This window comes from Drosophila bipectinata, chromosome XR (assembly GCF_030179905.1).
Source record: "Drosophila bipectinata strain 14024-0381.07 chromosome XR, DbipHiC1v2, whole genome shotgun sequence".
NCBI classification, from domain to species: domain Eukaryota; kingdom Metazoa; phylum Arthropoda; class Insecta; order Diptera; family Drosophilidae; genus Drosophila; species Drosophila bipectinata.
The window spans coordinates 18,592,948-18,620,556 of record NC_091735.1 but is presented as its reverse complement, the minus strand read 5'-3'; the positions used below and the strand labels follow the sequence as shown (position 1 = coordinate 18,620,556).

General features: G+C 35.7%; 4 protein-coding genes and 2 non-coding genes across 8 annotated transcripts in view; 3 read left to right on the top strand and 3 right to left on the bottom strand.

Annotated features, from left to right (window-relative positions):
- LOC108133603 (fibrinogen alpha chain-like) overlaps positions 1 to 27,609 on the bottom strand; it is a 204,949-nt gene that overhangs the window by 73,748 nt on the left and 103,592 nt on the right. The gene's annotated exons all lie outside the window — the stretch shown is intronic.
- Positions 1 to 27,609, bottom strand: part of Mnr (Membrane-bound Notch regulator) — a 137,157-nt gene that overhangs the window by 24,093 nt on the left and 85,455 nt on the right. The window lies entirely within an intron of this gene.
- LOC122321908 (angiopoietin-related protein 3-like) overlaps positions 3,466 to 27,609 on the top strand; it is a 61,718-nt gene continuing 37,574 nt past the window's right edge. The window contains exons 1-2 of the mRNA XM_070282902.1: positions 3,466 to 3,572; positions 3,634 to 4,279. Of these exons, the coding sequence (XP_070139003.1) occupies positions 3,507 to 3,572; positions 3,634 to 4,279 (712 nt within the window). The 5' untranslated portion in view covers positions 3,466 to 3,506. The remainder of the gene's footprint in view (positions 3,573 to 3,633; positions 4,280 to 27,609) is intronic.
- Positions 14,398 to 15,448, top strand: LOC108131872 (fibrinogen-like protein 1). Its single transcript, XM_017250954.3, has 3 exons — positions 14,398 to 14,552; positions 14,602 to 15,109; positions 15,219 to 15,448. The coding sequence occupies exons 1-3, from the start codon at positions 14,423 to 14,425 to the stop codon at positions 15,262 to 15,264; spliced, it is 684 nt and encodes a 227-aa protein (XP_017106443.2). The 5' UTR covers positions 14,398 to 14,422; the 3' UTR covers positions 15,265 to 15,448.
- On the bottom strand, positions 15,865 to 15,938 carry TRNAI-AAU (transfer RNA isoleucine (anticodon AAU)). The gene has a single exon. It is a non-coding gene; the product is annotated as a tRNA-Ile (tRNA).
- On the top strand, positions 23,962 to 24,034 carry TRNAR-UCG (transfer RNA arginine (anticodon UCG)). The gene has a single exon. It is a non-coding gene; the product is annotated as a tRNA-Arg (tRNA).

Below are 27,609 nucleotides of genomic sequence, written 5' to 3'. Positions count from 1 at the left end.
GTTTTGTGATGTCCCTAATGCCCCGCCCTCTTTTTATTTTTGCAAAAAAACATCTAAAATAGGCACAAGGCCAGGCCAACAACAAACAAAGCTAGGAAATGCTCCTGATGACTACGATGACGATGATGATGAAGAAAATTATTCCTGCAGCTCATTAAAAACCCAAAGGCTACAATGCAATATGCACAACAAGGCGAAAAAAACAAAAACACAGAAACAGGAGCAGAAACTAGGCTGCCGCAGAAAGAAAGGAGAGAGGGCACGCCAGCCAGCCACCAGGCCAGGCAGCAGGTGGCGGAGAAAGTGAAGAAAGTTAAACAATTGAAATTGAAATTAGTTTTTGGCGAAAGCATAAAAAAAAAAAAATTAGTTGGCTCACCACACCGCACCGCATCGCATCGCATCGCGCAAAGCAAAGCAACTCATTTAAATTGGGGCATCATGAGCAAATTGCAATTGGTTGGGAAAATTAGTTTAGAAAACCACTAGAGATTTTAAATCGTTTGATTTGAAGCCTAAAAGTAGGCAATGTGCTTGGATTAATGCACTTTTGATGATGAAAAATATATGATGATGATGATGAAAGAAATAAAAGAACAGAGGGCTAAAGTTTATGTACCAGGTACTGCCCTATTAAATTTTGTAGGTTTTTAAAGAGAGATTTAAGTAATGGAAAGATTATGGCCTTAAACTTTTTCTCAAGTCTTAAGAGGAAAACAAGGATAGAGGGCTACTGTTCCTATAATACAAGATATATGTGGAATATATGAGGAGAGCCTGGTACTCCCTTTATTGCAATTTTTAAAGACTATCGATGAGGTATTTTAATTAGGATCCTTTAGGTGTAAAGATCCTTTAGGTGTAAAGGATCTCACTTTAGCTTTTAAATGAGCGTAGGGATGAAATGAGCGTAGGGATGAAAAGAAGGAGATGTGGTTATAGTTCCTATAATATACATATAATATCCGGTACTCCTGAATACCTTTTTTTAGACTTTTAATAAGACATTTGCATCGGGTTTGTAACGGTTATGATTTTTAACTTGTTTTTAGCTTAGAAAGTAAATAAAGTAAATAAAATAAGTAAATAAATAGGTCTATAGTTTCTATAATGTATGGTAACCGGTAAAGATCTATGGTTCTTTCTAAAAGTTTCTTTTATGGTTTCTATGTTAATTTCCCTAAAAGTTTTTATAACAGTTCCCAAAAAAGTATAATAGTTCCATAAATATTTCAATAATATATCCATGTTGGTTTTATAAGCGGGTGATGACTCCTCTAATACTTTAAATCTAGTATCTTTTATTAAAAATGTTATTCAAAAGTTATTTCATTTACTTCTTAAAAGTTACGCTTTTGGTATTATTGAAAGAAATTTATTGATATTTTAAGCTTATTTTTATAAGAAAATATAAACAATATTTTAGATACTTAATATAGTTAACTACCTAACATATATGTAAGGCATGTATAAGTAACACTCTTTAGAAACTAAGTATCTTCCTTTTCTTTCTAAGTTTTCTATCGTCTTAATTATGAATAGAATACTTTCTAGTTTAAAAAATGCAATCCTTAATCTATTCATAACTGAAATTCAGAAACCCCTTTAATAAAAATCTCACACTTTCCCACAACTAGTGCCCCCAGAACTACCAAAGTTATCCCCAAGTATTATATTACCATTGAAATAACCAGAAACCACAACATCATTACCTTTTCTATTTTGGTTATTTTTAAGCTAAATTCTAAAATCAACAAAATGGGGCAAGGCAGAGCAGGACAGGGCAGGGCATGGCCAGGACATGGCCAGGACATGGCAGGGCAGGGCATGGCAGGACTTGGCAGAAGGGGCACTCTGTGTTAAGTGTTTTCCTTGGCTGATTCCCATTCAGAATTCTATGCATGCATGCTCCATTTGCACACATTTCTTAATGGGTCAGCACCCTGTGGGGTGTTTGGCTAGATCCTTGCCATCCAGCCATCCAGTCAGGCCTTTTCGCCCAAAAAGTATTCAGACTATCTGTCAGTGACAGTTGTCGCAGAGGGGCTCCGGGGAGCTAAGGGGTATCTGCCTGATTAAGAACTTAGTTAAATGGAAGAAAAAGAAATAAAATAAAAAACAAAATAAGAGCAAAGAGCAAAGAATTTAATTTGCACAAAAAAAAAAAAGAGAAAACGCAAAGACAAAACAAATATGAATGCGAAAAAGGATAAGCAGGAGTGGTAGCGGTAGCGGTACCGGAGGCAGGACATGTCCCTTAAAAAAGAGCAACGAATTTCGCCTTTTGAGCTTGGCATCATATATCTTTCAGTCAACAGCAGGCAGTCCACAGTTGGTTTGTCACACAAAAGGACAGCTTCGGCTTCAGCATCATCCTAGCTGACTCTCCTATATCCTTCTGCCCCTCTCAGCCGCCCCCCCCTCCAATTTCCTTGGTCCTCGGCGACAGCGTTGCAATTAAATGAACGCAATGCATCGCACAAAAGTATGCAATGCAAATGGCAAATGGCGGACTAAAAATTAAACAGAGACGCCAACAAGGAGCAGGAAGGAGCACAAGGAGCCAGTCCTTGTCGGTCGTCAGTCGAGTCCAATTTGGTAAGAGCCCAGGCAGGTCATACACATTCTTGTCAGGATGTTGGCAATAAATATTATTTTTTAAATTTTAATTTGAGAACTTTATGAACATATTTTATTATAAAAAAAACTTATCGAAATACAAAAACTTAAAAAAAAGTCCTAAGCTTCATCTTTAAATATGGCAGCTATAGGCTATAGTCCCACTATAGGGTCCACAGTGATGGCTATATCTTCCCCAATTCTCATCCGATTCTCAAGAGGAGTATCTCAAACGATTTATAGATCGATCTCCACCATTCTGCATCAAAATTCTGAGACAAAATATTTTTTAAATTTTTTGTCCATTTTTCGTGATGGACATTAAAATGGGGTTTCCCCTATAGGGTCCATACAGATATATGGATATGGGCTATATATTTCCTTTATTTTCATTCGATTCTCGCAACTCTCTTAGTCTAAAAACACCAATTTTATGGTATTTCCGATCAATCAGTTATATGGCAGCTATAGGATACAGTCGGCCGATCCCGAAAATTTCAAGACTTAATTAGACCATACAACATACACGTTGTGAGGTAATATATAAATAATTTATTGTATATATAGTATGTACATACATATGTACATATATAGCCTTAATATATACCAACAAGAAAAAGCTAGAAACATAAACCAGATCTTGTTGCTAATCACTCCTCTCTAATCTCCAATAACCTTTGACATCCCTTCCGTACGAATTCTGTCTGTGGAATATTTTGGCTTTTCTATATGTGTGGGTATTTCCCAATTTCTTATCAGAAACTAAAGCTCAAGCTCATGGCCAAGGATGGCTATAAAAAGTCGGAGCTCCAAGACTCGCGGCATCAGTTGAAATATTCCCAGAGACTCTTTCAGTAGAAAGTTCTGCTCAATAAAAAAAATACAAGATGATCTTCCCCGTGGCCCTAATTTCTGCCATTTTCCTAATTTCTGCCTCCTTGGGATTGGAAGAAGTAAGTAATAGCTATTTTGAGTGTTTTATTTTAAAAATTAATTTAAATTTTACTTCCACAGTCATGCTACCTCTCCGAAGAGCAGGAAGATGAATGCGCGTCAGTTTGTTATCCGATCGTGAAACCTCTACTACGATACTTCGAGAAAAGTAACGAGAGGGATGCGCAGCTCCTAAAGTGCAGGGCTGATTACACAGAATTGCAGAAAGAGGGTCTACGCTATTTTGAGAACACCAACGAAAAGGATGCCCAGCTCCTAAGGTGCAAGACAGACTATTCGGAACTTCAGAAACGATACTCGGATTTGCAGAGCGAGGATCTAAAACAATATGCCCAGATATCCAAATGCCAACTGGATTTTTCGGACTTGGTGAGAAAGAATTCGGAAGTGCAGAGTCAACTTAGTGATGAGAAAGTTAAATATGCGCAGTTGCATTCGAAGCAGCAGGAAGTTGACAATCTAATAAATCAGAAAAATAAGGAAATCGACCTCCTAAAAGATCAAATTAGGGAACTAAAAGAAAAAAGTGAACTTGCTACGTTGACTAATCAGTTCCGCGAAGACATTGCCAAGTTGGGAAAAATAGTAAAGATTGGAGGAATTCATGAAAATAATCCAACAAAATCGGAAGTCGAAACTGGGGAGATCCCAACAACTCCACTGCCTAATATTAAGATTGAGACGACGCCCAAAACAGAAACCATAGGTAAGTCGAAAGAACCCAGTTATTTGCAAAATAACATAACGAATTTTTCAGATTTTCCAGATCCTTGTCCACGAAACCAAAAAGAAAGAATAGTCCTCCGCGAAATCCAACTACCAGGCTCAGACCCGTTTAAAGTGGTTTGTTATTCAGATTCGGATTTTGGATCTGGATGGTTGACTGTTTATACAAAATCGTTTTATTCAAAAATATTTAATCGCACGTATGAGGTTTATGAACGTGGATTCGGATATGCCGGGACTAGGTGGGAAGATAAATTCTTTATTGGACTCAATCGATTGCACCATCTGACCAGTGGAAAGCGTTATGAAGTGCTTTTATACACCAGTGTGGGGCAAAGCAGATGCGACCACTTTATTGTGGGCGATAGAAGCGACGGGTACAAGGTGAAAAGTATTGGCAATTGTGATGGACACGGCGCGATGAGCCCTAAGCAGGGCTCCAAATTTTCCACCTTCGATCGAGACGAGGATGGAGTTCCTCATCGTAATTTGGCGAAGGAAGTGGGCTATGGCTGGTGGTTCGATTCTTCTATAAGGTGTGTATTCTATTTTGGTTTTTATTTCGTTTCATCTCCAACTGGAAATTTCTAAAATAACTAAATTAAAATAATTTTTAAATTCTATTATTTCAGTTCTGGGCATATAATCCGCCAAAGGGATTTCATTGAAATGTACATCCGAAGAACAGATTGAAAAAAGAAAACATCATTTTAAAACGGACTTGGAAAATGAAATATTTTTAAAAATTATAAAGTTTGTAAATATTCATTAAAACAGACTATAATATCTTAATAATATCTTATCTTAATAAACTGTCCTCTTATATTTCTTGAATAAAATTCCCAATTTCACTGCAAAAAGTTTGAGAAGGTCGGAAACCAAAATTTAGAATCTTAGACATTTAAGGATCGGCCCCAAGGCTCTGCCTTTGAACAATAAAGTCAAAAAGTCAAGTTGAAAGTCAAAAACCCCGATTTTCTCCCAAAACGTCGAGATATTTGTGTTCAGTTAAAACAGATAGATATCGCCAACATGGGATATACTTGTCAGATCCCTTGAAAATGGGGTTTTTCCCTATAGGGAAACCCACAATGATGGCTATATCTTCCCCGATTCTCATCCGATTCTCAAGCGGAGTACCTTAAACGATTTCTAGATCGATTCTCCAAAATCCTGAGACAAAACATTTTTTAGATTTTTTGTCCATTTTTGTGATGGGATCCCTTGAAAATGGGATTTTCCCTTATAGGATCTTCATGAAAGTTGCTAGGTCGTAATATTTTGCCCAAAATAGCATTCAAACAAAATCCGAACTCTCTAAATTTAAAAACAAAAGTTATAGCATATCCGATCAATCAGCTATATGGCAGCTAAGTATTGGATTCCAATCCTAGCAAAAAACTATTACAAAATCACTTGGAATTGCAGGAACAGGGTCCTTAGCCAGCCAGGATTCTAAGGAGCTGCCGAGACTTCAAAGTGTGAGTGAGAGGCAATGACTGGGCAAGGGAGAGGGCACTAGTTAGAGCGTGGGTGTGTCTCCCACGTGCAGACATAAAAGCGACCAGAGCCGAGCTACGTGCACTCAACACCTGCCCAGAGCCTCTTCAATCTGGTAGCAGCTCCGCAACCCACTTTACCAGCCACTACTCTGCCCCTACCATGCTAACTGCCCCTGCCACCAGCAACCAGCCTCCTGCCACCTGCCATGCCCTCCCCCTACTGAATCGGCGAGTGTGTGGCAATTGCAATTGAAAGTGATAATTTCATTGCATCTCGGGCACAAAGCGAAAGGATGAGGAGGATGAGGAGGATTGAGGTTGGAGAGGGGCGGGGAGGGGACATCCACCCGCATTGGCATCCGTATCCGGAATCCTTTGGCCCTTCCCTGAGCCACCCCCAACCCACCGCCAGGAACTGGTGTTATCTGAGCACGTCCATGGCCAGTTATACACATCCAAGACGTAATGGGGAACTAACATATATTTTTGCATGATTACACTGAGAGAAAATAAATATAAAAAAAATTATCAACTTAATTTTTAAAAGAAATATTTGTATAATTTAAGAAAAAATAAAAATAAGAAAATAACAATTTCCCTCTCAAGACCCTATAGTTTTTGTCAGTGCTGTCCTGGCTGAACACAAATCAGGTTAAACACACGACAAGGAGTTGGCCAGGACCAAGGGGAGTGCAGAAAGAGGGCGGAGGGGCTTGAGCAGAGGAGGGTACTGCAAACCAAAGCCAAACCAATTGGGTCATAATTGCTTTACGGGCGCCAAACGCAAATGAGTCGTAAGCAGAAGGACGCAGGACGAAGGCAAGACTACCAGGACTACCAGTACTTCCCAGTACTGGGATGAGGCCAAGTGTGTTAGGGGAATGGGTCTCTTGCTATATGACTTTGTCAAGCTTCCCATTGGGAACGTTTCTAGAATGAAATTCAAAAGCAATGGTTGGATGGAAGGGGTCCTTTCCCCCGCACACACAACCACAACCTGTCGATTTCCATTCAAAGGCATTCAAACTTATCGTCCTTTAAATCCAATATCTCCATTGATGTCACCACAGGACAGGCAAATCTAATTATCAATTCCCCAAAGGCACTCGGCTTTTGTCGGGAGAGCATCACTGTCTCAAGAGGAATCACAAATCGTAGTCCAAGTCGGGGAATTATACATTTTGTAAAGGATTTTCCAAGGAAGTCTACTAATCTATTTATAAGAAGTCGATCTATAGAAAGATCTCTACAAGAACTGATATATAAAATATTTTTAAACTAAACAACTTCTTCCAGGATATCTTAATGCTAGTTTCTTTAAGCCATCAAGCCTTCTCCTTAGAACTTTTATCTCTTATCCTTAATAACCGCCTGTTATAGCTAAGTAATGCTCTAAATATTGCCCCAATTTCCTAATAATTTCCTCAATTTTCCAAGAACTCGAGCAATTCTCGATACGCTAACCACACTCATCATTAGTCGTCGTGAGTTATTCATTCAAATCATTCATTCAGCGATTCAGTGCAAATATTTGCAGGCATTTCCGGAAGGATATTCCCCCTCACCCACCCACACACTCACAAAAAAAAAAAGGAAACAAATAGAAACGATTGCGGCTCCTGTGGCGTCGTCATCGTTAATTTGTTATTTGATGTGCGCTCTAAGCACACATAACCAGAGAGTCCCAGCCCTCGACGGCCACTCCCCCTTTGGGGGTGGTGGGCAAGGGCTGAAGATTGAAGGACGGTAGCCCAGGACCTAGGATACGATAGAGGACGACCAGGAAGGACGGACCAGGAGCGACGACAACGTCAACGACGCACTTAATGAGCCCCGTGCGGCCAACATGTTAATCCATCCCGGACTGAACGGATTACACCGAAAGGAATTCATATTACTGCTCTAGGAAGTCTATATGAAGATCTTATTATTTTGAGGACTAAGTTTGAAGAATATTTGGAAATTTCAGTTGGAATTTAGTCACTAGTTGTAGGTTTATTTTGAATAAAATACTCCTATTCCCTTATATTTAAACCTAAATATCAACTGAATTAGTTTTAAACAAGAAAGGAAAGCTAACTTCGGGCGGAGCCGAAGTTTATATACCCTTGCAGCTAAAACCGGATATATATCGCAAACATCGGATATAGTTGGCCGATCCTTATGAAATTTGGTAGGATGGATCAAAATATAATCTGTACCAAGTTCCAGCTTTCTATCTTCAAAAACACAAAAGTTGGGTCATTTCCGATCGTTCAGTTATATGGCAGCTATAGGATATAGTCGGCCGATCCTAATGAAATTTGGTAGGTTGGATCAACTAACCAAAAATAGAGTCTGTACTAAATTCCAGCTTTCTATCTTCAAAAACACGAAAGTTGGGTCATTCCGATCGTTGAGTTATATGGCAGCTATAGGATATAGTCGGCCGATCCTTATGAAATTTGGCATGTCGTATTATTTTGCCAAAAATAGCTCTCATGTCAAATTTGAACTCTCTAACTCTAAAAACACCAAAGTTATACCATTTCCGATCAATCAGTTATATGGCAGCTATAGGATATAGTCGGCCGATCCCGGCCGTTCCGACTTATATACTGCGTGCAAAGGAAAGAAGGGTGTGTGCAAAGTTTCAAGACGATAGCTTTAAAACTGAGAGACTAGTTTGCGTAGAAACAGACAGACGGACAGACGGACAGACGGACAGACGGACATGCTCATATCAACTCAGGAGGTGATCCTGATCAAGAATATATATACTTTATAGGGTCGGAGATGTCTCCTTCACTGCGTTGCACACTTTTGGACAAAATTATAATACCCTCTGCAAGGGTATAAAAAGGTAAGCCCTAGGTTTTTAAATATATATCTTTGTAAGCTTAGTTCCAGCTCAGTATTTAATATTTAGTATGCAAGTACAATCTAGTATAAAGAACATATCACGATTTATCTAGCCTCAAGGTATTGCTGTTTAGTATAATCTTTAGTAGAAGTTTAGTGTAGTAAAAACTAGTATTAGTAGTTCCATCTAGTATTATGTATGTATATTATGTATGAAAAAGGTCACTATAGGTAAGAGAAACCTGCAATTTGAGAGCTTTTTAATTGAAAAGAAAATCGCCAAAAATATTCAAAATATACTAAGTTGCTTGAATCCTAATAGTCTAGTCTATTAGGACTAGTCTAGTCTTTCAAAAATAAATAATGGCTTCTTGGAATTCGTTAAAAATATGTTCATCAATGCTAATTTGAAACATTTTGTTTTTCTGAAAACATTCATAGCTGGAAAATTCTTAGTATTCTTAGTTTGTTATTCAAATAAAATACAAATTAAATCTTAAAAAATAAAATATTTTTATTTTATAAAGAAATTTAAATTATGGCTTTGTAAATTGCACCAAAAAATGATATTACTTGATATATTCTTTAGTAATTTTGTCTATTCTTCAGGAAAACCTTCATTGTTCGAAAATTTCAAGTATTCTGAACGAACTAAATAAAATAGCAATAAACTCTTAATAAATTACTAAGATATATCACGAAATTTTTAGATTGAGTGTTTGTAGTTTGGATTTAAGAGTGCTAATATTGTGTTGAAATAGGTATAGGTATAAAAATCATAAGAATAACAAAAAAATTTACGAATTAATTCTTCAAATATTTTAATGGAAAACCATTTTGAAGAGCAATTATTTTTTCTTTAGTGCATGAACCTCAGGACTCCGGACTCCATATTCCGGACCAACGGATCCGGCATCAAGCGTTGCCGTCATTCAACGCGATTGCTGCCCCCTTCCACTGCCACTGCCACTGCCATACACCCCCCGTCGTGCTGCCGCTCCTGGAAAAGCCCTTTTTCGCATTTGTTTCGTAAGCGCATACGAATGCATTTTTGTGTTTTAATTGCCCCCGGGTGTGGAAAGTCCCCGAAGCGAGCTTAGCCCGCTACTGCCATGCCAGCAAAGCTGTTGGTATTTTTTTTTTTTATATTTTACGCTCATTTATCGCGGAAAATACCAGAGAGAGAGAGAAAGAGGGGGGAAATACGGTTACGGGTCAGAAGTGGGGTCGGGTCGGTCGCATAAATCAAGAAGCTGACGAGGCGTCAATGGCAGGCGGCGGCGACGTTCAGTCCAGCCGCCACTTCATAGCCTTTCTCCTTAAAAAATTACAAAAAAAAAAGTAAAAATCCTTGCAGCCACTTCCTTTTCTTTCATAATTTTTCTTCTCTTATTTTATTTGCATTTTTTTATGCCATACCACTTCTGTTTACACTTGCAATATAACATAACGAATGGGCGAAGAGAATTATAAATTAATAAGAAGGAAAAATTCCATTTGAACATAATTGAGCATAATTCTGAGTATCCGAGAGTAGTAGAGCAGGGAAGCAAAGCTCTAATAAAATATTTATTATAAAAACTGGGTCTTTCAATTAGGAAATATTTTTATGACCGCTGGGGTTTTATATTCAAAATTTTAAAGGTTTAGGATTTGAGTTGAGAAACTAGGGAAATAAATGGGTATAGAAGTTATGGAGGATATAGGGATTCTAGAAAGGAAAGAAGCAGGAACTTCTTTCCCTGGAAATCCTTTCCCATAAAAGGAATTATGAAGAAGACTTCAAAATATTAAGAAAAATATAAAAAAATATATCAAGTATTCATATTTAAGAGTTTTAATTTTTAAAGGAACCTCTATTACAAAATTACTTGAAATGCCTAGTTTGAAGTATATGTATTTAGTGGCTTTCTGGATGTAACTAATACTTCTTGGTATTTTAGTATTGTAGGACTATAATACATAGTACTTTATATGGATGTAGTATTTAGTATTATTGTAACTGTTTGTGGCATATTTTTCTTTAAATTAAATGTCTAGTTAGAAAGTATTTGAAAGACCTTCTTCTATGAATAAAATTAGTTCTGTTAAAAATATAAACTTTCAAATACAACAAACAAATACTTCGGCCTGGTTATCTGATCTGCCTTGATCACTCTCACTTTATCGAAAGATCTGATGAAAATAAAATCCTATACATATTTTTTAATAATCAAATAATATTGTTATAGTTTAGTCATTAATTTAGTTTGGTTTTAAGCAGATAAGCCTTTATAAATATATTAAACATTTTATTAATACAAATAAACATCAAATATTAAAAATATCTCAACTTCAAACTGATTATAAATACCAACTACCATAAAACTTAAATACCTTTTGACTATTTTCCAACAAAAACCATCTGAAACCAATAACAAGCTAACATTTTCCCATTCTAGCAAGAAACTATATGTTTTTTAAGAATAATTGACTTGTTTTTTTTTATGTTCCTGCCCCGCCCTGCCCTCACCATATTAAGTAAACTAAAAGTTAAGCCCTATAAGCTAAAAAAAAAAAAATAGAAATAATAATAAAGTAAAAAGTAACTATTCCTCACAGGCCAGAGATAACAAAACAGTGGGCCAGGACATCGGGCAGGAGGATGGTCGGACATTCGGACATGGGACCTAGGACATGAGAAATCAGCCCCCCAATAGGGGCCAGGGGCTATGTTTCAGTTGTTGTCGTTGTCGTCATGGCCCTGTTAGATCGCTCTTTGGGGTAAAATAAATTACCATAATTTAAGCGTAATTCAGTGCCAGTGGCAGCAGCAGCACCACCACTAGCGGCACTACAACTACCAGACTAAACGGCAAAAAACCAAAGCCATCCACCCACTCTGTAACTAGATCTGGAGTTATGGACGCTGGGTGGTTGGATGGATGGTTGGGTGTCTGGGATAGTATGTAGGTAGTAAGGTCCTAGCGTGGGCGTTTGACTTTGTCGTTATGTCGTCTTCTTGGCTAAGTGGACATGAAACATGCACGACCAGCCATGATTTGTTAGTGGCCATATATGTGTGTTAGTCTGTGTGTGTTTGTTAGCCATATATTGTTTCGCCCTTTTTTTTATGTTTTTTTTGCCTTTTTGTCTTCTTTTTTTCTTGTCTGTTTTATTTTTTGTTGTTGTCTTTTAGTCTTCTAGTAGAGACCTCTAGAAAGGGCATTAGCAATTGGTCAATTGATTTATGCAGAGTTATACGGCTTATACGGCTTATATCATAAGGCAGTTGGCATTTTTTTGAAGCTTCTTAAGAAACTCTTGGGATAGTTTGGTTTAGGAATTCAGGTTCAGATTAGGTTTTACAAATTTTTGTACGAAGTTTTTTAAGACTTGAGGTCTTCAGTTTTTAAGGGTTAAGATATAAGATTAAAGGTTCAAGGTTTAGATCTTGGGTTTTGAAGGATTAAGGCTTACGGTTTAGGGGTTTATGATATAAGGTTTTGGTGTTTGAGGCTTAAGTTTAAGGTTTTAAGGTTAAAGAGCAAGATTTAAGGTTTTTTAATACATTTTCTTTGAAAATATTAAACTTGAACTAAGTACTTATGAGCTTATATTTATTTAAGATCTTAAGAAATAATTTAGAGATAATAGAAAAGATAGATACGATTTTTGGATGTTTTGGGAATATATTCTTAACAAATTGTAAGTCTCGAAGATTTTTAAAGTTTTTTTTTAATATCTGTTTACCAAAGTAACAAAAAGTATATAAAAATCCAATTTAAATAGTATTATTCTTACCTTATTTATTTACCTTATTATTATTATATGAGGTCTTAAATCCCTTACTTTCTCTTAACCCCCCACTAACCTCCTTAAACAATTATGGTACTTGCCACTCGAAATAAAAAATCTCTTCACATTTTTTAGAGCATATCCCGGTCACTTTTAAGAAAATCCCTATGGGATTTCCTAGCCAAAGGACAAATGTCCGAGCGTGTTTCAGTTAAGCTTTTTGATAAACTGCCCCCTGCTCCAGTCTCTGACCCCTTAAGGTTCCCAAACGTTTACGGTTTTCTATTTTCTGGTTTTTTTTTTTTTTTGTAGTGGCCCAGACCAGTAGACCAAAACCAGCCAGACACAAGGGTTGGGTGTGGGGGACTGGCCTAGAGGGTGCCTAGAGTACAAGGCTAATAAAGTTCAATAGCCAAGGCGACGCCTGCTAAATGTGCGCACAGCTCATTTGATGCACATTATCGTGGCTTTCCATTGAGTTTGCTTTCTTTTTCTTTTTTTTTTTTTGCGACTTTTCATTTTGAATGTTTGCCAGAAAAAAAAAGAAAAGAAAATGAAAACATTTACAAGGCTTAGAGAAGGAGCCCAGTGACCTGTCCAAAAGCAAAATATGCTCATGTTGTTTTCGAGCGTCGGCGAGTGGCGCCTGCAAATCGTTGGCCATGAATCGAAGGGTATTTTACCAATTGCAGGACATCCACAAAAGGCCCGAAACGGGGCAAGGGGACTGGTCTGACTAGTCTGGACTTGGCCAGAATTGAATGAAATGAAATGGCATGGAATCAACTCGTCTCGAATTGAATGAAATATTTCCCAAAAAAAAAAAAAAGAAGCCGCCTCTGCAGAGGCCTCTCATTCTGGCCAATCATCCTGACGATTCCTGATTATGATGGAGATGAGGCTGATGAGGCTGACGAAGCTGCCTGGCTGATGGAAGCGATTTTATTGTGAATGAAATTGAGCTCAATTGTGTAGCAATTCGTGGGGCTACATATAATAGGCCCACCATTCAGCCGAGAATCCATTACAATTCTCAGAAAATAAGGTTTCTTTTTAATTAAATTTAAGAAGAAAGACAAAAGAGGTCATAAATACCATTCTATGGTTACCTTAAATTAATTTAAAAAACAAGAAAGGACAGCTAGCTCTTCTAAAAAGGGTCTGATTTGCCTGAATTTTGACTTTTAGATGTAGATTAGCCATTAAAACAGTTTGGCATAAAATAATTTATAAAAATATTAACAAATTGGTCCTACAATAAAATGTTTTGGAGGCGGGAGTAGGGGGACAGTTCTATTTCTTATAGTCTTCGAGATCTTCCTTTCCGGCGCTACTGAAATTTGCGTTTATAAGGCCAGAAGGAGGCGTGGCACAAATTTGAAACATACTTGAACTGCATGGGCATTATAGGAGTTTCCATGACAAATCCTATAGCTCCATCTATCTATAATAGGGAGATATTCTTGAAAATCTAAAATAAATAATTATGAAAAATATTGGCAATTTTTTTTAATTCTTAGAGTAGAAGAATACCTTTAGTACGAAAAACATTTGTTAGATATAAGGCGACTAAGAAGTCATTGCAATTTCTTTGAAAATTACTTTTCATTTTGGAAATATGTACATATATAATAAATAATATAAAAAATAAAAAAAAATATATTGCATATACATATATACAAATGTATGTATACATAGCCTCCATATATACCAAAAAGAAGAAGCTAAGAACATAAGCAAGGTCTTGTTGTAATCACCTCATTCTAATCTCCAATAACCTGTGACAGCCCTTCCGTACGCATTCTGTTGTGGAATATTTTGGCTTTTCTATACGTATGGGTATGTCCCGATTTCTTATCAGAAACTCTGAAGCTCAGTCTCAAGCTCAAGCTCATGGGCGCGGATGGCTTTATAAAGCCGGAGCTCCAAGACTCGCAGCATCAGTTGAAATATTTCCAGAGACTCTTTCAGTAGAAATTTCAGTTCGATAGCAAAAGTATAAGATGATTCTCCTCGTGGCCCTCCTTTCTGCCTGTTTCCTAATTTCTGCCTCCCTGGGATCGGAAGAAGTGGTTCCAACAACTCCACTGCCTAATATTAATAATCAGACGATGTCGAAAACACAAGCCATAGGTAAGTCGGCAGAACCCAATAATTGCATAATAAAACAACAAATTTTTAGATTTTCCAGATCCTTGTCCACGAATGCAAAATGGAGACGTAGTCCTCCGCGAAATCCAACTTCCAGGCTCAGACACGTTTAAATCGGTTTGTGTGTCATTATTTTATATTGGATCTGGATGGTTAAATGTTTATAGAAAATTAAATTCACAAACATTTAATCGGACGTTTGATGATTATGAACGTGGATTCGGGGATGTAGGAACTGCGAGGCACAATGAGTTCTTTATTGGACTCAACCGACTGCACCAACTGACCAGTGGAAAGCCTCATGAAGTGCTTTTATCCGTCAGAGGGAGGAGGCTAAGGAAATGCGACCACTTTGTTGTGGGTGATCGAAGCGAAGGTTACAAGGTGAAAAGTATTGGCAATTGTACTGGTAGCGAATTATGGATGATTCCTAAGCAGGACTCTAAATTTTCCACACTCGATCGAGATGAGGATGGAGTTCCTGATCGTAATTTTGCGAAGGAAGAGGGCTATGGCTGGTGGTTCGATCCTAGTATGAGGTGTGTATTCTAATTTGGTTTTTCCTTTCGTTTCATCTCCAACTGGAAATTTCTATAACTAAAATGAAATAATTTTCAAATTCTATTTTTTCATTGCTCAATCTTTTAGACCCGAAGTGTTCAGAATAAACATGTCCATCCGAAGAACAGATTGAAGAAAACAAAAAGCCTTTTAAAAACGGACTTGGAATATGAAACAATTTTGGAAATTATATGTAATCTTAATATGCACTAAAATGTAGATATATTATTTATAATATTTTGAAGACGATTATTGGATGAACTCTACTCTTATATTTTTTGAATTTTGAATAAAATAAACAAATAAAATATGTAAAAAATAATCGAAAATAATTGTTTTTACTTGAAAAAGTTTGAAAAAGGTTGGGAACTAAAATTTTGAATTTCTGACATTGCAGGAAGAGCCCCAACGGAGCCATTTAAAATATAAACAGCCGACTCTGGTTTAGTTATGGGAAGTAGCCAAACTTTGCTAGAAGCTGAAGAATGATATCCTTTCCTATGCTGCGGCATAGCCGATCGTTCAGTTATATGCGCTCCGATGTATATCATTTCATAGCCATAAGCTTCGCTTTCCTTACTTATAAGGAAAATAGGGTGAAAAGATTGTTTCTTCGATTTTTAAATATCTTACTACTAGTCCCCATCATAATCTGATAAAATAATATTTTATATAAAATTCTAAAATATCTAAAATAAAAAATATTAAAATAAAAAGAAAAAAAAGTACTTGCTGGCCCATGAGGGGATCGAACCCGCGACCTTCGCGTTATTAGCACGACGCTCTAACCAGCTGAGCTAATGGGCCTCTCGGATCGCAGAGCGCCAAAAAGCCCTCTCGAGGGCTAGAGTATCTATAGGGTAGAGTTCTATAAATGGAATTTGTGGGGGATGGAGGGGGGATCACCATATAATGGGGCATGAGCTTTAAAGCTTTAGAAATTCTCGCAGTCTCGCATGCGATTTAAAGCCAGTGACGAAAGATGACGTGGCACAAAAGCTCAATCACCCTCGAAAGAGAAAAGAAATGTTGGGGACACACACCAACAACAACAACAACAACAAAATATAGAAAGAAAAAAAAAACTGCAACAACAAGCCGGAAATATTCTTCTTCTTTAAGCCATTCAGCCTCGAGCAGGCAACAAAAAAAAAATGGAAAAAGAAAAGCGCGCTGAGAGTTTCCAAGTCATTTTGCACATTTCCTTGACATTTAATTTTTTTTTCCTCCCTACCGTCTAGTTGTTGCTTTTATATATATATATATAGTGACATATCCATAGCATTATACATAAACTATGTAAATGTCCACACACCCACACACTCACACATACACATTAAGTATTTGTCAGAACTTACCCTTGAGACTTAGATTCAAATAGGCAAATGCACCGAACATGATCCTAGCCCAAATCAGACCTAAACATAATTGAGGATGGAAAAGTACTTATAAACAAAAATCCTCAGACTAAACAGACCGAGGGAAACATGCATTCAGCACGTTCCCATAATTCAGATCCCCAAACCCAATCGTAAAACTCAAATTTCGGGACCAAAGACAAAAACAAATTCAAAAGCAAGAATCCAAAGTCCAATCGGGAAAGTTCTCAGCCTAAACAATAAAACACACTCAATTAGAATAAACACACTCAAGTAAAGCTCGAAAGCTCCAAAACCGAGGTTTGATCGTAAAAGAAGTCAGAGTTAGGAGTGAAGTTCAGTTTAAGATCTACAAGTAGTAGGTTGGTGTTCTTCAAATAAAGAATATTTGTAACCAGTTGGACATAAGAAAAATAAAGATAATTTTTTTTATTGAAAACTTATGGTGCAAACATTTAATTGGCGCAGTCGGTAGGATTTCTAAAAAGGTCCTTACACCAAGTTATCGGTACTGATCAACAAAGAAGGATAATACTATACGACTAGTTTATCCTGATCAGCGAAAGTGACTAAAAGAAATCCGCAAAAGAATTTATGTGCAGTGCGACTGTATATAAAGACAATTAATTAAAAATCCAATTCGGTCAATAACTCCACGAATTTTCGTGCGACAATATTGCAATACAAAAACTTCAAAAGCGATAAAAATGGCGACACCACAGTTATCCGAGATCCATCTCAATCAATTGATTGGACAAATCAAGGAACTGCCTTATTTCGACGGCAACCCAATAGAGCTCAGCCGATTCATTACACGGGTCGAGTATCTGTTGCAGTTATACCCAACACAGGATGTGAGGCAAAACCATATCATCTACGGGGCCATCGAGAGGACCATTATTGACTCAGCACAAGCAGTCATCGCAGAAGAAAAAACCACAACATGGATGCAGACGAAACTGGCCCTGATTAAAGCATTCAAGGACCATAGGCCATACGAAGATGTCATCCGCCACGTACATCAAACACCTTACCCAGGGAGCATCAGTAAGTTCATAAACGAACTTAAAATCAGGTCATCCGTAGTTTTAAATAAGTTAGATTTAGAAATGGATCAGACAGATAAAACAATTTATACAAGTTCATTGAACAAAACAATCAGGGATTGCATTGAAAAGAAACTTCCGGACAGATTGTATAATTCACTATCGAAAAGAGATATTACAACTATTACTAACTTAAAAGAGGCAGCCATGACTCTAGGCCATTGGGATTCAGATCCATACGATAATTATAAAACCAGGTATTATGATCAACGTAGGAATTTGGGTAATTCAAGACAGAATCAAAATTACTCGAGAAATAATTCAAATCATTATCCCCGACATAACTCAAATAATTATTTGAATTATAATCCAGGATCAAGCAATCCAACAAATATTCCGAATTCACCTGCCAGAAACCAAAACCAAGGCAACTATCATGAACTCAGAAGGAATTTAAATCAAGGTAGAGCTCAGAACCCCATGAATTATCAGGCATCAACTTCTAATAATTCTCCAAATGCACCTGTTAAGAGACAGAGAGAAAGTGAAAGCGCCCAAAGTAGAATGGACGTAAATTTTCAGCAAATAGCCTCGGAAAACGAAAACAGTATCCTTATATCAGAGTAGTAGTCAAAGGTAAAACTCTCAAAGCAATGATCGATACAGGATCTTCCATTAACATCATGAGAGAAAACTCAGGAAATTTTGCAGAAACTAACGAAAATCAGAAAGTCTATACAATAAATGGACCAATTAACTTACTTAAAAGCATTACATTAAATCCCAGTAAAATTTGCCCAGTAAAACAAAAATTTTTCTTACACAAATTCTCAGAGAATTATGACATACTTATAGGCAGAGATTTTTTGAAAGAAAGTAAAGCTAAGATAGATTATGAAGATGAATCAATTACGTTAGGAGACAAAAAACTTTTCATTGAATATGGTGAAGATGATAAAGAGGGCAAGACCGCACTAAAATGCCTTAGCTCAAAATCATCCGAACAAGAAATTAAAAAGGGCAAGACCGCACCAAAATGCCTTAGCCCAAAGTCAATCGAAAAGAAAGAGGAAAAGGATGAGACCGCACAAGATTGCCTTAATCCACCTCTATCAGAAGATGACTCATTTAATTTTTCCATAAACAACGAACTTAGAGAATGCAACGAATTTCGTCTCGAACATTTAAATGAAGAGGAAAAGAAAGATTTAAAAAGGGTTTTGTTTGAATTCAAAGATATTCAGTACAAGGAAGGTGAAAATTTGACTTTTACTAGTACAATAAAACATTCAATACAAACAAAACACGAAGACCCGATATATAAAAAGCCATACAAATATGCGCAAGCTTTTGACGAAGAAGTTAATACACAAATTACTGAGATGATTAAACAAGGAATAATTCGAAAGTCGAAATCTCCTTATTGTTCACCAATCTGGATAGTCCCAAAGAAAAGCGATGCTTCAGGAAAGAAAAAATTCAGATTAGTAATAGATTATAGGAGTTTAAATGAAATCACAATAAACGATAAATTTCCGATCCCTAGAATGGATGAAATTCTAGACAAATTAGGAAAATGCCAATATTTTACAACACTCGATTTAGCCAAAGGCTTCCACCAAATTCAAATGGATGAAAATTCCATAGCAAAAACTGCATTTTCAACTAAACATGGGCATTATGAATATACCCGTATGCCATTTGGTCTTAAAAACGCCCCTGCAACTTTCCAAAGATGTATGAACAATCTCTTAGAAGATTTAATCTATAAAGATTGTTTAGTATACCTGGATGACATCATTATTTTCTCCACTTCATTGGAAGAACATATTTTGTCTCTTAAGAAAGTTTTTGGAAAATTAAGGAATGCCAATTTGAAATTACAATTGGATAAATGTGAATTCATGAAAAAGGAAACAGAATTTTTAGGTCATATCGTAACTACAAGTGGTATCAAACCTAATCCTAATAAAACCAATGCTATAACTAACTTTCCAATACCTAAGACCCCAAAACAAATAAAATCATTTTTAGGACTATGCGGCTTCTATCGCAAATTCATTCCTAATTTCGCTAATATTGTAAAACCAATGACAGTTAAATTAAAAAAAGGAGCAGTAATTGATATAAAGTGTAAAAATTACATAGAAGCATTCGAAAAATTAAAAGTACTTATTACTTCAGATCCAATACTTATTTATCCTGATTTCAGTAAAACATTTTCTTTAACAACTGATGCAAGTAATATAGCAATCGGTGCAGTGTTATCACAAAACCATAAACCCGTATGTTATGCAAGCAGAACTTTAAACGAACATGAAATCAATTATGCCACGATAGAAAAAGAATTGTTAGCGATCGTTTGGGCAACGAAATATTTCAGATCTTACTTATTCGGAAGACGTTTTGAAATACTCAGTGATCATAAACCTCTTGTTTGGCTGAATAATATCAAAGAACCAAACATGAAGTTACAGAGATGGAAAATAAAATTAAATGAATTTGATTACGAAATTAAATATTTACCCGGAAAAGAAAATTATGTAGCGGACGCTTTATCCCGAACCAAAATAGAAGAAAATATGTTAGGAGAAGTAGCCGAAAGTGTAGGCGCAACCGTACATAGTGCACAGGAAGACAACCAAAATTACATACCAATAACGGAACGACCATTCAATTATTTCCCTAGACAAATCGAATTAATAAAAGGAAATGAAGACCAAACGAACGTACAGCATTATTTTCATAAAATCAAAATCAAAATAACTTATAAAGAAATGACTGAAGACCTGGCAAAAGAAATAATTAAAGAATATTTATGTACAAAGAAAAGCGCTATTTACATGCACAATGACTCAGATTTCCCAACATTCCAGAAAGTTTTCGTAGAAATAATCAATTCTAATCATTTAACAAAATTAGTAAGATGCACAACTAAATTAGAAGATATCTTGACATACGCAGAATTCAAGGAGAAAATATTGGGAAGACATAAAGAACTATTACATCCAGGAATAGAAAAAACAATTAATTGGTTCAAAGAAAAATACTATTTCCCTGACCATCAAAACTTAATCCAGAACATTATTAACGAGTGCGAAATTTGTAACATATCTAAAACAGAACATAGAAACACAAAACTTTCTTTCGAAACCACCCCAGAAATACAAAACATCCGTGAAAAATACGTAATGGATTTTTATATAGTAGGTAATCAACAGTTTTTATCTTGTATTGACGTGTATTCAAAATTTGCTTCATTAGTAGAAATAACAAGTAAAGATTGGCTAGAAGCGAAAAGAGCAATAATGAAAGTATTTAATGAAATGGGAAAACCACAAGAAATTAAAGTAGATAAGGATTCAGCATTTATGTGTGTAGCTTTACACAACTGGTTAGATTCGGAAGGAGTAAAAATTCAGGTAACAACAAGTAAGAATGGTATATCAGACGTAGAAAGATTCCATAAGACAGTTAATGAAAAACTACGAATCATTGGAAGTGAGACAAATATTGAAAATAGGTACACTAAATTCGAGTTAATACTTTACATTTATAATCACAAAACAAAACATAATGCTACAAACAGAGTACCAGCCGATATTTTCATGTATGCAGGAACACCCGATTATGATACACAGGATAAGAAAATCAATAAGATTAATCAACTAAATAAAGACAGACATGATTATGAAATAGATACCAAATATAAGCAATCTCCGTTAGTAAAATCAAAAACAACTAACCCGTTTAAAAAGACAGGAAATATCAGACAAGTTGATGAGAAACATTTTGAAGAAACCAATAGAGGCAGGAAAATTACTCATTATAAATCTAAATTTAAAAAGAAAAAAATAATTAATAAAAGTAAATATAACAATTCCAGACAAACAGAAGAAACCTAATGGATTCAACAACCTCTATAAAATTATTATGTTTATGATTATATTAACTACTTCAATTCAAATGACGAATGGACAAAACATCGAAATAAATCCGATAAAAGCCCAAAATGGATACTTAATGTTTAAAACAGGCACGATAGACATTCCAACTAATTATGAGAATCACTTTATAAGCATAAATATTACGAAAACAGAACAAATCTTTGAGAAATTAGTAGAAGAAGCATGTGAATTCAAAGGAACATTGCAGATAGAATATTTAGTGGGAAAACTTCAACGAGAAATTAATGGTATTAAAATCGCAAAACGTAGCAAAAGAGGGTTGCTAAACATTGTAGGAACAACTTACAAATACTTATTTGGAACATTGGATCAGGATGATAAAGAAGAGTTAGAACAGAAAATCGATACACTAACTGAGAATAGTATTCAAAGTAATGATTTGAATAAGATTATTGATGTCGTAAACAATGGATTAGATTTAATCAACAAATTTAGAGACGAGGAAGAGAAAGAGCAACAGGCTAACGTCCTAATATTTAATCTACAACACTTCACAGAATACATAGAAGACATTGAGTTAGGAATGCAACTAACTAGACTTGGAATTTTTAACCCCAAACTTTTAAAACATGATAATTTAAAACAGGTGAATTCCGAGAAATTGCTTAAAATCAAAACTTCCACTTGGCTCAAAACTAATACAAATGAAATTCTGATTATGTCCCACATTCCTACCGAAATATTTAAAGCCCCTGTTTTCGAAATTATTCCCTACCCAGATGAAGACAATAACATACTAACAGAGAACACGATCAATAAGTATTTCCTACATGATGAAAAAGTATTTGATAAAGAAACAGGAAAGATTGTATTTGACGAATGTATAAATGGAATAATTAAACAAGAAAATACAGGTTGTAAATACACTAAAACTCATAAAAATTTTCAAATTGATTATATTGAACCAAATATTTTATTGACATGGAACATCCCTAAAACATTTTTAAATCAAAATTGCATTAATAAAGAAATTTCTATAAGCGGAAGTAACCTTATCAAAATCCTTAATTGTTCGGTTCAATTGAATGAATTTATCCTTTCAAATACAATGGCAGATTACACCCAAACAGTTTATGTCAGTAATAATGTAACAAAACTAGAACCGCTAGCATATATCCAAACAAAAGAAATTATAAAAACACACACAAAATATTATAATGTATTCCAAATAATAACAACAACTACTTTTATAATTACAATTATAAGTTTATCTTTGTATCTATTCTATAAGTTCAAAAGTTTACCGAAGAAACTAATTGTAAAATATGTAAAACCAAAGGAAGAAACACCAAAGATTCCAGAAATTGTAAACGATCAACCTAATATGAACATAGGAGAGCATCTCATGTTATACCCAAATCTATCGACCTGAGGACAGGCCAAATTCAAAGGTTGGGGGAGTGACATATCCATAGCATTATACATAAACTATGTAAATGTCCACACACCCACACACTCACACATACACATTAAGTATTTGTCAGAACTTACCCTTGAGACTTAGATTCAAATAGGCAAATGCACCGAACATGATCCTAGCCCAAATCAGACCTAAACATAATTGAGGATGGAAAAGTACTTATAAACAAAAATCCTCAGACTAAACAGACCGAGGGAAACATGCATTCAGCACGTTCCCATAATTCAGATCCCCAAACCCAATCGTAAAACTCAAATTTCGGGACCAAAGACAAAAACAAATTCAAAAGCAAGAATCCAAAGTCCAATCGGGAAAGTTCTCAGCCTAAACAATAAAACACACTCAATTAGAATAAACACACTCAAGTAAAGCTCGAAAGCTCCAAAACCGAGGTTTGATCGTAAAAGAAGTCAGAGTTAGGAGTGAAGTTCAGTTTAAGATCTACAAGTAGTAGGTTGGTGTTCTTCAAATAAAGAATATTTGTAACCAGTTGGACATAAGAAAAATAAAGATAATTTTTTTTATTGAAAACTTATGGTGCAAACATTTAATTATATATATATGTATTTATATATCTGTTTTATATGTATATATATTTTTTTTTAGACTTTTAACTCACATTTCTGCGTATGAAACGTGTTCTATTGCTGGTCTTCTCCCAGAGCCAGGAAGTAAAAAAAAAAAAAAGGAAACACCTCTTCTTTTTTTTTTTTCTTTTCGTTTTTTTTTGTCTCTCCATCCATCCGTCTGTCAGTTCGTCACTCTGTCAGTTAGTCAGTTGTTCATTAGAGCGTTGCTTAATTAGCGCCTGGCTTTGTTTTTGCACTTTAGACACTTCCCATTCCCCCCGATCTCATCATACCCGTTTCCCATTCGCCCCATCTCTTTCTCATTCACATTTCACCTCTCACTCTTAATTCGGACAATTCTTCTAGCTCGCCGCTAGCCCCGTCTCGCTCTTACTCGTTCCCCCAAGCCGTTTGGCTTATTCGCAAGTTAATCGCAAGAAAAATATGCGACCGTGTGGCCTAATGGATAAGGCGTCGGACTTCGGATCCGAAGATTGCAGGTTCGAGTCCTGTCACGGTCGAATAATAAAATACTTTTTTTTATTTTGTATTTTAATTTTTTATGTTTTGATTATTTTCTATATTTTAATTAATAAAAATAAATATTTTATTGAGCCATAAAGATAAATCTATTAAATTAAAGAATAAGAATAAAATAAATATTATAAAAAGCTATGGAGGTATAAAAGAGATCCATTAAGAGGGAGTATTTATAAGTAGGTATTTAGGTACCTTATAGAAGTTACGGAGTTTTCTTTTCTTTCCTAAGTTACTAATCCAGCTTTCCCCTTTTTATATAGAATTTTTACCATCTAAAGAATTTATATAGATTTATATATGTACATAGATTTAAGACTTTGTTTTTTTTTTTTAAATGATTGTTTTTTAAGAAGCTTTATCATATATATAATAATATTTTAAAGCTTGAAAATAAAATATTCTTCCCCGTTGTTTCTTAGACCAAAATAATATTTTCTTTTAGTCTTTAAAATACTAAATTCTTCAAGTTTTCCACTTATACTTCCTAACAATCTTTTATATAATTTTCACTGGCGGATTTAACAGATGGGCAAGATTTTTTGTCAAATTTTCTGGGCTGTCCCCTTCAAAATGTGCAAAGTGCATGGGGAGCCCCATATGACCCACTGCGAAGGCCATATCTTAGGAAATATTCATCCGATTCTTGAACGGAATACCTCAAACGATTTGTGGATCGATTCTTCATAAATCTGCATCAAAATCTGGGAACAAAATATTTTTAAGATTTTTTGTCAAATTTTCTGGGTTGTCCCCTTCAAAATGTGCAGAATGCATGGGGAGCCCCATATGACCCACTGCGAAGGCCATATCTTAGGAAATATTCATCCGATTCTTGAGTGGAATACTTTAAACAATTTGTGGATCGATTCTCCATAAATCTGCATCAAAATCTGGGAACGAAATATTTTTAAGATTTTTTGTCAAATTTTCTGGGCTGTCCCCTTCAAAATGTGCAGAATGCATGGGGAGCCCCATATGACCCACTGCGAAGGCCATATCTTAGGAAATATTCATCCGATTCTTGAACGGAATACCTTAAACGATTTGTGGATCGATTCTTCATAAATCTGCATCAAAATCTGGGAACAAAATATTTTTAAGATTTTTTGTCAAATTTTCTGGGCTGTCCCCTTCAAAATGTGCAGAATGCATGGGGAGCCCCATATGACCCACTGCGAAGGCCATATCTTAGGAAATATTCATCCGATTCTTGAACGGAATACCTTAAACGATTTGTGGATCGATTCTTCATAAATCTGCATCAAAATCTGGAAACAAAATATTTTTAAGATTTTTTGTCAAATTTTCTGGGCTGTACCTTCAAAATACCCTGAAAAAATTTTGCCCACTGGGCCTTTTTCCTTAAATCCGCCACTGATAATTTTGTATATAAAATTATGCCATTTTGTATATTTCTTTAGTTTTTATAGTTAATAAAAGTTCTCTATATTCTTTTTTTTCTATTCTCCATACTCTCCTTTATTCTGATATTTATTTTTCTTACATATCTTGTAGATATTTCTTTTTTTTTTAACAATTTTGTGTTCTTAAAAACCTTTAATAGAATTTTATAAGTCCTTTTAATACCTATTCCTCTACATTCCCTAATTTTACTTTCCTAAATATATCACCCTGAGGGAAAAAAGAAGCTCCTTAAAAAAAATCATTTTGGTTAATTGCAGTTTCAAGTCCTTCCCTTTTTTTTGTTGCTTCGCCGAGAAGGCAACATCATTACTCAATTTGCAGCAATTAATTTCCATGGCAACAACTCGATTTGTTGGCCGGATCCTGCCCTATCCCATATCCCCTCTCTCTCTCTCTGCGGCAGTGCACCCGTCTCTTTCGGCCTTTGTCTCGATGCTTGTTTACGGGTGACATCCGTTCCGGTAGTTTTGATGCAGGTATACGACTCCCGAACTGCTAGGATACTGCTAGGATGATAATGGCGCTGATGATGGCGGTGCGGGGAGACCCTAATTAATTTCTTCAGCTTTTGTCTGCAGTTATTTGCCTCGACATATGTGAGGGGGTGATAGGGGGGGAGTGGCAAAAGATTGTTTAAAAAAAAAATAGAAGAAAGGTCCAGGTGTGCCAGGTGGACACATTTCAACTTATTCTGTGTGGCTCCTCCTGACTGGGGAGGGGAAAAAGTTTTCTGCCGGTAAAGTTTTTGGCCAACAGAGGGATCGGGGGCCAAAAGGTGGCCTCTGTCGGCCATAACCTCAATTATATGCAAGGCAGCTCATTGTCGTCCCATTCTCCATCCCTGTCGCACTGTCTTTGTCTCTGTCTGTATCCTTCTTTTTTGCCCCACGCTCTGTTTTTTTGCTCTTTTTGGCCAACTTCTCGATAAGCGTTTAATTGCCGGTCGGAGGACCCAGTGTCCTGTCTTTCGGGATGGAAAAATATGGCCAGAGAGGGGGAATAGGGGGGGATAGGGCTATCCAGAAGAAGGTGGCCATGGGAAACGGGGTCTGACTGGGCCAGAGGGCACCGGAAATGCGTTGAACAATTTCAACCGGATGTTAAATGTCAGAGCGCTTGTCGCCGTTGTTGTACTGTAACTGCTACCGTTGTTCTTGTTATTACTCATTGTTGTTATTTTTACTATTGTTGTTGTTGTTGTTGTTGTTGTTGTTGTTATTGTTATTATTATTGGCCAGACCATGTGGTTGTTGGCCAGGCAATTTATAAACGACAGCGGCTGTCAGACACAGCACAAAATTGATGCCCCGATCCGATCAGATCGCCGCCATTTCGTGTGGAAACTTCAATAAAAACCAAGGAAGAGGATGGTTTTTTATTTTTAATTTCATTTTTTGTAAGTTTTATGGAATCTAGCAGAGGCAGTAGAGCTGATGGACTTTATACGATACTATACTAGGGTTTCTGTTGTGTTCTTTTGGATATTTTTGCGGAAAATAATTAGCGGAAAAGGATTTGGAAGATTTAAGAGCAACATGTTAAGCATAAAACATCTTGGGAAATTATAAAATCTTTAAATATTTAACTTATTTAATCAAATTCCATGGTATTTAGTTTAATATAACATAATAATCCATATAAGCCATGTAGATATTACCTGATATACACCATTCTGATATTCAATATATTAAATTGTTGCCTATTGAATATTTAAGCTACAATTGCATATATATTTGCAGGTAAATTCCATATACATATTGTATATTTTAAGAATTATTTATGATTTATTTTCTTCAATATGCAATATACCTAAGTTGAAGTACTATACAATGTATCAATAGCAAGTCAGACATAGCAATAGCATGTTCTAAAGATGTGAAGTTGTATGGAAATATAAATGGATATATTTTGATACTTCAGATACATTTTGTATTTTGTATTATTTTGTATATTTTGTGTGTATATATTATTTGATACTTTAGACTTTTAACTATTATTGTACTTTGGTAATGACAAAAGTTTTTTAACAATATTTTAAACTGTTAATTTTCCTAAATGATCTTTAGAGACCTCCATTTAAAACTTAAGTCTCTACTTTTTTTTTAAAGTACCAAAAAAAACCCCCCACCTC

Bases quoted from the DNA above. Each gene is read 5' to 3' on its own strand.
- LOC108131872 (XM_017250954.3), top strand. From the start codon at position 14,423: ATGATTCTCCTCGTGGCCCTCCTTTCTGCCTGTTTCCTAATTTCTGCC. The intron at 14,553-14,601 runs GTAAGTCGGCAG...ACAAATTTTTAG, and splicing joins GTCGAAAACACAAGCCATAG to ATTTTCCAGATCCTTGTCCA. The intron at 15,110-15,218 runs GTGTGTATTCTA...TCAATCTTTTAG, and splicing joins TGGTTCGATCCTAGTATGAG to ACCCGAAGTGTTCAGAATAA.